Raw genomic sequence first — 12,169 nt, 5'->3', positions numbered from 1 at the left:
AGTTTTTGTTGGCGAAACATTTCTTAGGATTTATAAGGAAGGATGACTTCCTCGTAAAATAGCTTTTCTATGGTTAGCTTTTAGAAGCTGCTATGTAATCACTTGAAAAATAAACATATTTTATACTTTGGCCTCATTTGGCCCCATTTGGGCAAATATACTTAAAGCAATATTACCTTAATGTAGCCAATCTCCTATTTTCTTAGGCTGAGTACTGGCACAGTGGTGAAGTGTTGATCTTTTCTTTACGCTGCTGCTTGGTTCTTTTTCTCTCCAGGATGAGGGAGGGCAGAGAGAAGAGAGGTCTTGGTATCCAAGGCAAATGCAGCTGTGTCTGTAAAGCCTCAGTGCTGTCACAGTCTTTTGACGTGTGGCATCAATTAGTGATATGATGTCTAGTTTGCTCTAGCTCGCAGCTTTCTGGAGAGGTGAATTATATTTCCATGCTCACCAGGAGAAAAACAGCACAAGCATAAATCTCTTAGAAGGAAATGTGGGAGGAACATTTTCCCCCCTTGGGCCATTTGTGAAACAGACCACAGGCCTTTCCACCTCATAGACTTGTTAATGTTGGTACTAGTGGGGCAGGGGGACTGACAGTTGGCCCCTTTGGAGAAGGCCCTGTTCAAGGTCACCTGGCTGGCCAGTGGCAGACCTGACCTGGAAACTTCTCTTGCTCTGCCCTGTCTAGTTCTTTTGTATTGGACAGTGCTGCTGAGCATGTAGCTGAAGCCCTGAATGTAGCCATTGTTTTCTTCCCTTTCTTTTGTTTTTCTGTTTCATCATAAAAATATAACTTAGAAATTAAAAGGATCTTAAGTATCAATGGTAAGAAAGTCACTAACTTCAGTGCTGTATTATGTAGTGTTCTTTAGATTTTTTTTCCTGGGAGTCTCCTACAATCTTTTCTAAAAGTAGTTATTTATTTATATATATCATTCTTGGCTTTGCTTTTTATTTACTTAGGGCTTGGCTCCATAATGCAGGTATATGCAGGTCAGTCTTTCTAGTAGCTTCCTGAATCACTAGGGCTGATTTAACTACTTACTATCTTTGGGCACTTGAGTTGACTTTATGTGTTCTGATATAGACAGTCATGGTCATTTGACTTTTTTTTTTTTTAAATCTGAAAAAAGAGACTTTAATGATAGGAAAGAGTGTCTTAGATTCAGATGTAGACTGCCCTCTCCATGAGACTGAAAACATGTAGAACCTTAGGTCTCTTTTGCCATCCTCCTGTGAAACAGAAGAATGAGTAATTCTGTTATTATCACCCATCCTCCAACATGGAGGAGATCTGGATTTAGCGTCATAAAGTTCTGGATTCAGAGAATATTGCTAGACAGTTGCAGAGGCTACTATACTTCTAAGAGTCTCTCATTACCAGCAAATAATGTAGTCCTGGGAGGTATCTAATAGCCCCCACTGATGGTCTTATGAAGGTCAGCTTAGGATTGGAAGATCTTTTTATATTGAATTTCCAGTTACCCAACTGTTCACATTTTCCCCATTTTTTAGATTGTGTTAACGGAAATGTACTATGATGGGTTCCATCGTTCCTTTAGTGACACAGATGACCTGGAGACGGTTCATGAAAGTGATTGCATTTTTGCCTTTGAGACTCCAGAAATATTTAGGCCTGAAGGAATTCTCAGTCAAAGAGGTAAATGGTCATGTCTCTATAATGCACCTGAGTTTACAGATTTGACCACAGTGGGCATTGAATGTTATATAATAGTATACAATTTTTAAAATTGTGGTTAAGTGCACATACTGTTGTTTTTAGATTTTTCATTTCTTTTCAATAAAATCTATTTCTTTTATTGCTAGCAATGATCTTTTTCAACCCCAAATCTGATTCTTGTGTATTAACATCTGACCCTTCACCTGCCTTTTATACTCAGTTTTTTACTGCCTTCGTATTGTGTAGAGGCCAACCTCACCATTTCACCATACCACCAGCTTTTCTACTTCCTATTTGTACAAGTTTGCTTTAAGCCACTTGAATCCTCTAGTTATATGTGTGTGTGTTTGTGTTTTACTATCTCTGTTCTGTTCCTTCTCTTTTACTTTTTTTTTTTTTAAATTCAATTGGGCAATTTTATTAAAAAACAAGAGAAACAAAGACCAAAACACCAAACGGAAGTTCACCCGTGGAAGGGAGGCCTCTGGTCCAGGCCCCTTTGCTGGCTGCTAGGTGTCCTGCTGCTACACAAAGCTGTTGGGGACGGCCTCCATGTTGCCTGTGGGCAGATGAGCACCATGGAAGTGCCTCGGCACACCACAAGCTCCAGCTGCCGCTGTCCTCCGTCAGCTTGTGCTGGTCATTGGGGTCTCGCATGTACTCAGTGGTCCCGTCCAGCACCAAGTTGAGCAGTGGGTCAAACCCTTTCAGGATGCCACTGGCTTCCTGGCCATGCTGGAACTTCACTCGGATGGTCTTATCGATGTACTTAGACAGGTCCAAGAGGCTTTCTTTCTTCTTTTTCTCTTTGTCTGCCATCTTGCCGCTGTGCGCTGCCCTGCACAGGCCTTCCTTTACTTATGAAAACTATTGGGCACATTGTAAAGACATCCTTCCTCACATTACTCAGAGAGCAAGGCTGACTTATTCCTTTAAGTCTTAGTAACAACTTTTTTATTTGGGTTCTTCTATTTTTGACATGAATTTGTACTTAGATCCTTGGATATCCTTCTTCCCATTCAGTCAGATGATGTTTTCTTTTTACACCATTACCTCTAGTAAATCACTGTTTCATTATTTTATTCCCTTTTTGTTATTTTTCTGCATCTTATTGCCACAGGAATTTGTGGCAATGTGCTCAATGATAAATAAAAATACAGATAAACATAAGACAAAAATAGTAGAGAGAAAAAAGATATAACTGAAAGAGCAGCCCAGACTTCTTCTGTAACTAAATGAAAAATATTTTTAGACAGAGTAGGGTACAACAAAGATAGACAGACAGGCAAGTGAGTTAGGTGTGTCCCCAGTGACTGCTTCCTCTAGTGAGGTCTTATTTCTTTAGTTTGCACTGCTGCTGCTTAGTAGTGTTTTTAGCCGGGGGCTAAGACTTCAAGAGGTGCATGGCCTGTGAAGGACATGCTGGCTAACTCTTCTGCACCACAGAGCTCCAAACCATTGCTTCTGCTCTTCCAGCATGCGTGTGGAAATGGCCGTGTTCTCGCCCGCCTTTCCCACTGTCCTGACATTCTTTGGAGTACTGGCCACTGTATGCTTCATCTCTTTATACCTAGCAGTTTGTAGTATGCAGCAAGAGTCCACTTTGTGATTTTTTTCTACCGAAAAATTCCCCAGTTCTGTCTCTGCTCCTTGATTGCCTAAGAATTATTTTATCACATTGAGTTCCTATGCATTAATTAATTTCATAGCCAAACATTATATTCTGGCTAGAGCACGTCTCTGTTAGAAAATACACCTCTTGCAAGCATGTGTTAGTCTGTGATCTAAAGACCTCACGTGTGCTCTGTTCAGTAGCACATGTGGGAGCACCCTCCTCCTCACTCTGGGCACAGCAGCTCTGAATGGGAGGCTAAATCACTGGCCCAGGCCCCATTGCTGGGAGGCACAGGGCTGTGATTTGAAGAGTGAGTCACTTGAGCAGTTAAACAGCACCCTGTATCTCACTAGGGGTCCTGTTACCTTCTCACACCCGCCTTTGCCAAGAACCTGGGGAATGAGGGAGTTTGTCGTTTCAAATTTTGCTACTGTTATCTTTTTTTTTTTTTTTACATCACAGTTTAGAATGGTTATAAAGTAATACCTATTTTTCTTCTTTTGGGATTTCTTTTTTTTTTTTTTTCCGGGGTTAGGGAAGTGTGTACTTAAGGTCATTTTAAATTACAGTATTTTTCAAAGGTCACTTCATATTTTTTTTTTACATATACATTTATATATACATATACATACATACATACATACATATATACACACACACACACACATATGTATATATATAAACTACCTACAGCAAGAAGAACCATGAAACAGAAACAATCAGGAATTATATAAATGTTACATTCATAGTGTTTTGGCTATTTGTATTTGGCAACCTTGAAGAAAAATCTTTCCTATCTTGGTGCGTCTAAAGTTCTGAATGTAAATCAATATCTATCATATTTCATCTCTATCAACTTAAAACATCTATCTAGACCTAAGAACATCTTAACCCCTAAACAACTAAGCCTAATTCTAAAACTAAACTATCTGGTCTTCAACCCTGTCAGATACTTGAGAAGGAATAAAATTAATTACTTGAGTAGACAGGAAATGCAGGTTAGCAGCTTCCAAAATGAGAAGATGACAGAGACAGTTTGTTGCCTGAACAGCCTTTGGGATTTCTTTGTGGTATTTATACCTAAAATGTGTTCTTCCCTCTAGTAGCTTGATTAAAGTTCAGGCTTTTGTATTTCTAGTGGTTGCATTTTTTAAGCTATCTGAAATTTATTTTGATATTAATTATGTAATTGTCATTCAAATTGTTACAATGCTGCTGCATCTTAACCACAAGTCTTATATTGCTGGCTATTTAGGTTATTGTCAGAACTCTGCTGTGAGTGCTTCTGCTTTTTCTTCTAGTGTTATTATACTTGGTGGTGTTGGCAGAAAGGCCTCTTCTCCATATGGAGTACATTTCATTAGGTGACATAATTTTGAGAGAAGAAAGAAGTTAACAGATACTGCCATTGATTAGCTACAGAGCCTTGTGATAGCATTGAATAGCTAGGTGGCTTTGAGTAACAGGAAGCTCCCTGTAGGACCCTGAAGACTTGTGCTGTCTGCCAGGCATTGGTTCTTGCTAATGTGGGTTGATCTGCTCTAGTGACCATGGGCTACCATAGCTGTGGCTTAGCAAGTGCAGTGTTAGCTCTTGTTATAATAAGCAGGGACAAGAAACTGCTGCTGAAACCTTGTACATGATTGTAAATGTTGTCTGAATTACTTCTGGAATGCATTTGATTACTTACTGGATCTAATTTAAAATTGTATTTGTGGGCCATTCCAGTAAATTTGCCCTTCAGAACTGTATCTGACTTTGACTCATGTGGAGAGTTATAATGTCTGGTTTTAAAGATAGGAAAGCCTACTTTAAAGGACGCAATGAATGCTGATAACCTAGCCTAATGGCTAGATGAGTAATCTCATAGTAGAGTGTTTGTCCCTATTTTTAGTTGTAGTTTAAATTATAAATGACTTTTAAAAATTTATTTCTATTTCTCTTCTTTATAATGAATGAATGAAAAGAATCTTGAAGAGCTAAGTTGAACTCTTTATTCTTTTTCAGGCATTCACTTAAACAACAATCTAAACCACTTGAAATTCGGCTTGGATCATCGTAGACTGTCTTCCCCACCACCATCAGCAGCAGCAAAACAAGGGAAAGTGGACTTGCCCACCAGAGTGGCAAGCGACAAGATTGTTCTGCTTGTGTGTAACCGGGCCTGCACTGGGCAGCAAGGGAAAAGGTAAGAACCAGCGTATTTCTCAATAAGTACTGACATTTTTGAGGCTACATGATTTAAAATATTTCTGAGAGCAGGGATGAAAAAAAAAATCTTCTTTTCATGGGAATTTTGTTTTGCTTTTGAGGTAGGGACTCACAGTGTATCCCAGACTACCAATGAATTCTTGACTCTCTAGCCTGAGCTCCCAAATGGTGGAGTTACAGGCATATGCCATCATGTCCAGCTGCAGTTAATTTTGATTCTGATATGCAGAAAGAATCTTTGTGTAATTGACTTGAATTGTTGGATTGAGGAGGGGAAGACTATAAAATTAGGATGTTAGAATTTGAATATGAGATACTTATTTTTAAAGCTTACTTAGCTTCTGAGAACTTATGTTCTGTGTGTGTTACACTTTTCTTAGAATTCTGAATCTGTATCTTTAGACCTAAAAGGAAGTCTTAGCATGCCTGTCTGAATGGTACATGTGCCCCAGACTTATGTCTCAAACTGAACTCATTATTTTTCTCTTGCAATATTTTCTGTCTTGGCAAGTGGCACCGTTATTCATTCAGCATTGTTAAGGCAGAAATCTGGGAGTCAAAAAATCTGAAATTTCTCTGCTGCCCTTTTTAAGAGTTTATGGGAACTATAGGATATCTTTCAAAGTAGCTTTATCAAAAAAGTGCCATCTGAGTAGTAACAACAGATGAATGTGTTTCAGGAGAAGGATTCAGGTTTTTTTTTTTTTTTTTAAAACTAGTTAGGATTGTCATTATTTGAGCCTTTTAAAATTTCACCTTGAAATAAGTTCCTTAGGTGGTAAATAAATATAAATGGTGTCATTTAAATTCTATTAATGAAAGTGTTAATGTTTACAGTGTTTAGGCACTGTTCTGTTTTAAACCCTGTTCTCATGGAGATGATATCCTAGTTAGGACACCCAACCCAAAACAAGTAAATGCATTTAACCACAAGTAGTTATCACTATGTTGAAGACAATGACACAGGCTAAAATGATTGGGTGTGAATGAAGAAAGTTTCTGGGTCTGCATGAGAGCCAGACAGAGCACAGGAAGATGTCTCACTGGAAGTAAGGTGTCCCAAGGGGACAGGTCCTGTGTAGAGGGGGCCCAATGCAGACTTGGAGTGTGATGTGTTTAAGGTACAGAATCGAAGGGAGCTTGTGGTATTTTCCTTGAATTGAGCTGTATACAATCCCCTGTGGTACCAGGCTCTTAAGAGTGGAGTCTTGTGATAGAAAGCTGTTTCATCCATGGGGACTTTCAGGCAAATTATTTCAGTATCATTGCTGTGAGTCAGTCACTAAATGCTCATGGCCAAGGAATGATTTTCTTGGTACTTTCTGTACTCCACATCAGTCTGAGTCTTCATCTGAGTTCATCTTTTAGTTAGATTTGTCATTCCTGCATTGATTGATTTACTCAGCAGCTTCTGTTTTCTGCCCATTGGCTGTTCAGGCCTCTAAGGTAAGTAAATTTCTTTCCATCTGTCTATCGCTGTCTTAGTTAGAGTTTCTGTTGCTGTGGTGCAGCACCATGACTGTGAACAACTTGGGGAGGGAAGAGTTTATTTCGTCGTACAACTCTCAAGTTATGCTTCATCACCGAGGGAGGCTAGGAGAGGAACCTGTCAGGGTCTGGAGCAGAAGCCATGGAGGAATGTTGCTTACTGTTGCTCTCCTTGCCTTGCTGAGCCTACTTTCTTATGGCACCTATAGGACCTCAGTTAGCTGGACCTTCCTGCACTGATCATTAATCAAGAATATGCTCCACAGGCCAATGTGATGGGGGCATTTTCTCAATTTAATTTTCTTCTTCCAGAATGACTCTAGCTTGTGTCAAGTTGATGTAAACATAGCCAGCACATGGAGACCGATGGGAAATTGGGCAGTGTTTATAACCCAGTGACTAGTGCTGTGGTTCATGGGCATTGAGGGTATCCTGCAGTCGAGCAGGAAAGAGTATAGAAAGGTGGGGAGGGTATTCCATGCTGAGGGAGTGTGGTTTGCAACCGACATGTGTGTATTGAGGAAGACACATTCAGGGATCACATGCCTATAATCCCAGCACTTGGGAGGCAGAGGCAGGTGGGTCTCTTGAGTTTGAGGCCAGCCTGGTCTACAGAGCAAGTCCAGGACAGCCAAGGCTACATAGAGAAACCCTGTCTACAAAACAAAACAACCATAGGCTTAAACAACTAGGGCATGAATGAAGCTGAAGCCAGAACAGTGGTCTTCCAACTTTAAACTGCATATTAGAACTACCTGGAGCCTCCTCAGAAAAGCCTCAGTGCTAGATCGTATTCCAGACTGACTTCACCAAAATCTTGTATTACAGATTTGGACTGCCTTTCGTCCTGCACCTAGAGAAGACAGTAGCATGGGACCTTCTGCAGAAGGAGATCCTGGAGAAGATGAAGTATTTCTTGAGGCCTACTGTTAGCATCCAGGTTTGTAAGCACTTTGATATCCCAGTAGAGCGTGGTTTTTAATCAGAAGCAGCAGTTAGTACAGTGAAACTGCTTTGTTGGCATTTTCGAGACTGAGAAAGGAGTTGACATTGCAGAAGTTTTCTTGAATTGCTTTGTATGGTGTCAATTTAGTACAGCTGGCTTATGATCAACATGAAGATGCCGTGGAACTTCTGTACTTTTAAAAATTACTGTTACTGTGTTAAGGTGTCATGGAAAACCATTAAATCACTGTCCATTGAAAGCAATGGAACACTTGACAAATAAGTTATATTTGAGTGCCTTGTCCTTATACTGGAGGAATATTTTGCAAAGTGAGCGGTTTGCTGCACTTCTGATCTGTTTTAGAAGTGCCACTGTGAAACATACCCTTGACTAAGTCCAGCCTAATTCTCATTTGACATCTGATACAGGTGTGTCCGTTCAGTTTGCGTGTGGTCAGTGTCGTGGGAATAACTTACTTGCTGCCTCAGGAAGAACATCCCTTGTGCCACCCAACAGTAGAAAGGTAAAAGACAAACACACCCTCAAGAATCTCACATGTGCACATGTGCTACCTAAGTAATGTCTGCTATCTGGTATAGTTTCCATGTAAGTGTCTTAAGTTCTTTAAGCTCATATGGAAATTAGGTACTTGTTTTACTTTTGATTCATACTAGGTACAAAGCTGTCTTAGTCAGGGTTACTATTGATGTGATGAAACACCATGACCAAAAGCAATTTTGGGAAGGCTTATACTTTCACATCACTGTTCATCATTTAAGGAAGTTAGGACAGGAACTAAGAGGGCAGGAACCTGGAGGCAAGAGCTGATACCGAGACCATGAAGGAGTGCTGCTAGTTGCTTCTTCCTTATGGCTTGCTCAGCCTGCTTTCCCCACCCACAATGGCCTCAACCCTCCCACATCAATCACTAAGTTAAGAAAATACCCTGTAGGCTTGCCTACAGCCCAGTCTTATGGAGACATTTTCTCAATTGAAGCTCTCTTCTCTCCAGGGACTAGCTTGTATCAAGTTGACATAAAACTAGCCAGCATAGAAGTATTCTGTGTTCTTTCTTGACATTAGAATAGCTCATGTTAGGAAGAGAAAGATTATATACACACACATACATCCACATATGCATGTGTGAATGTATACATAAATATAAATAAATAAATTCATACTATTATTCACCAAGATTAAAGTGTTTCAGATTCATGTTCACGTCATGCCCTAGTATGCCTGGTAACTTGTGGTCTAGAAGGTAAAACCCGTGCCCCATAGTTTGAACTCTCTACTTCTGTTTGATTAGGTCTCTTTGCTGTTCCTCTCCTGACTACAGCAAACCTGCCTCTGTCTTTATTATACCAATGATTTCCTGAGTATAGGACATTGTCTTATATGTGTGCCTTGCATGGGTGGTTTCTGTTGCCCATATTTCTTTATTGAAAACGTTTATTGTTCCTCTTTCTCTGGTTTAATTTGTTGCTCTCCTTTGCTGCCCCTGGGCTTTTATACATAATGTTATACTATCTGTTGTGCTAGCAGATACATGTCTATAGACCATCCATACATGGCTACATAAATAGGAGCAGTTGTGCTGGTTTTGTTGTAATAGCTCTTTTCAGCACATACTTTTTAAAGGCACAGAAGTTGGCATGATCATGTATGTCTGTAATTTCAGCACAGAAAGGTCAGGATTTGAAGGCTGTAGTGATTAGAGACCTGGGGATTATGAGATCCCGTCTCACTTTCCCCCACCATCATTTTTTTTTCAAACAGCACAATCATGTTTGAAAGGTCATTGTTTGGTTTTAGACATGAGAGTAGATTAGATAAATAACCGAAACTATTGCCCAGAATAGAAAAGATAAAAGATGAGTAATATTAGCCATTAGTGATAAGTATCTCAATAAATGGAGCCGACCAGTGGGTTGGCTGCTGTGTGTTTATGGAGGATGAAGGGGTAGGGGAGATGACATAGGCATAAGTTAGGCAGGGTGGGGCGGGGTCATGCAAGTGTGCAGACTGTTCCCAAGAAGCTGCGTTGAGGCTCTGTGTGGCTGAGACATTGGGCAAAAGTTGTAAGGATAATACATAACATCTGAGAGTGTCCAAGCAAATTTTATAAAGTGGTACTAAATTTTTTCTACTCTTTCTATATTGGATGTTTTAGTTTAAGGATTTTTCATTGTAAACTAGTTACAAAATCAGAGGCTATGTTGATCTCATTAAAGAGTTTCAATGGGAAACTATAAATATTTCCTATAATTATAAGATTCTAAATAGAATATAATCACATCTTTTGTTTAGAAAATAATGTGGCTCCACTTTAATTCTTTAGGGCATTAAAATCCTGTGGACCAGGTGGTACAGCTCATGTGAAACTGGTAGTAGAATGGGACAAGGAGACAAAAGATTTGTAAGTTATTTTTCTTACTCTTTCTTTTTTTTTTCTTTAAAGCTTTATTACTATTTTAGCAGCACACAGATCTTTCAACTTAGCTGGAACATATAAGTCTTAGCATTGACTGAGTATCTTAAGTGTGTCTTAACCCTTTATTGAAGTAGCTTATTATTCTTTTCCTGACTTCTTTCCAAGGCTCAAAACTTTAGAAAATTTACTTGTTGTTGAGGGAAAAGCCATATGTTCATTAACTGCTGTGTAGGTTGATCTACTTTGATTTTTTTTTTTTTTCTTTTAGGATCTTCAGCTCTTGTAGGCTTATATCAGACAAGATCAAATACGTTCAGGACTGTGTGGTTGTGGACTAGTAAGCTCGTATCAAATACATGTCCTTAGTTACCATGGACAAGAATGAGACACAGCATAGACAGAGAGCTAGCTAGTGGTGTGTGTAGAGCACACACAGCTGTTACAGAGGAACCGAGTTCCGTTCTTAGCACTTCTGTCAGGTGGCGAACAACAGCCTGTAACTCCAGGTTCAGGAGATCCTACACCTTTGGCCTCTATGGGACTTGCGAATACTCACACACAAACAAAATAAGCACAATCGTGGGCAGTTTGAGAAAACCTAACTCAACTTAATTGTTGAAATGACTTTACAGATGGAAAATTTTCCAAGAACATTTTGAAATGTGGAAGAGTTTAATGAATGCATTCTTACGCATTGATCAATTGGGTTATGAATTCATAGCTACTTTAAAAAGCTGCTGTTGTATCTGTTTTATAAGACATTCTCTGAAAGCTGTATTCCCCCTGAATTTCAGCTTGTTTGTAAACACTGAAGATGAGTATATCCCTGATGCAGAAAGTGTCCGTCTGCAGAAGGAGCAGCATCATCAGCCACAAACTTGCACTTTATCTCAGTGTTTCCAACTCTACACCAAAGAGGAACGGGTAAGATGCACAGCCTGCAAGGTGACAGTGAGGAGATTGGTTCTGCCCAGGAAAACACATGGCCGAGGAATTTGCATTCCCACAAGCTCTACACATATAAGTGGCCATTTTTAGCATTAGTTCTTTCAGAACTTGAACAAGGAGTGACTTAAGTTTTTGATTATTTGGAGAGCTCTAGAAATAAGCCTTTGTAATTATTTGTTTTCTTTTTAAATAACATACTTTTTTGTTGTTGTTCATTTCAATTTGGAAATCTTCAACTATTTTCCTTTGTTTTGTTTTATGTTTTTGTTTTTGAGATAGGATCTTACAGTCCTAGCTGGTGTAAAACTTGTTATGTAGACCAGGGTAGTCTCAAGCTCTAGGCAGCCCTCTACCTCTCCCTCCTGAGTGTTGGGGTTACAGGTGTGGCCACCAACACAGTCCAACTTTTATCAATTTAGTACACTAGTACTGTAATTACAGGTATCAGTACCTATTCAAATTTAAATTAAGTAAATAAGATAAAATGAAAAATTAAGTTCTTTAGTTGTGTAAACCCCATCTCAATGATTCAGTGACAGTGGCTTCAGTACAGAGCAGTGCATATACCATATTTGTTGGATCATAGTGTGCTGGACCACTTGGCACAGTAGTCTACATATGGTAGGAACTCAGTAAATATTAAATGAATGGACAGGTAGATGGATGGATAAGTCTCCAAGAGGCCAAGGCCCATGAGAAATCTTGACTAGAGTGTTTAGAGTTCATCCAATCTTCTGTTGCTGTTCATTACATGTGTTTGTGTAGTCTGACTTTGTGTAGCTGTGACAGAATACCTAGTATACTCAAGATAGCCTAAGAGGGAAAGATCTACGTCAGTGCATG

The 12,169-nt window shown here is 39.5% G+C and overlaps 1 protein-coding gene and 1 pseudogene across 1 annotated transcript in view; one reads left to right on the top strand and one right to left on the bottom strand.

Annotated features, from left to right (window-relative positions):
* Positions 1 to 12,169, top strand: part of Usp31 (ubiquitin specific peptidase 31) — a 58,479-nt gene that overhangs the window by 27,669 nt on the left and 18,641 nt on the right. Inside the window, exons 6-11 of the mRNA XM_051145162.1 lie at positions 1,519 to 1,663; positions 5,307 to 5,487; positions 7,827 to 7,938; positions 8,373 to 8,467; positions 10,286 to 10,363; positions 11,173 to 11,302. Of these exons, the coding sequence (XP_051001119.1) occupies positions 1,519 to 1,663; positions 5,307 to 5,487; positions 7,827 to 7,938; positions 8,373 to 8,467; positions 10,286 to 10,363; positions 11,173 to 11,302 (741 nt within the window). The remainder of the gene's footprint in view (positions 1 to 1,518; positions 1,664 to 5,306; positions 5,488 to 7,826; positions 7,939 to 8,372; positions 8,468 to 10,285; positions 10,364 to 11,172; positions 11,303 to 12,169) is intronic.
* On the bottom strand, positions 2,194 to 2,506 carry LOC127188849 (U6 snRNA-associated Sm-like protein LSm7; annotated as a pseudogene).

This window comes from Acomys russatus, chromosome 5, assembly GCF_903995435.1.
Source record: "Acomys russatus chromosome 5, mAcoRus1.1, whole genome shotgun sequence".
Taxonomy (NCBI): Eukaryota; Metazoa; Chordata; class Mammalia; order Rodentia; family Muridae; genus Acomys; species Acomys russatus.
Note: the sequence above shows the minus strand (reverse complement) of the source record. Positions and strands in the feature narration are given on the sequence as shown.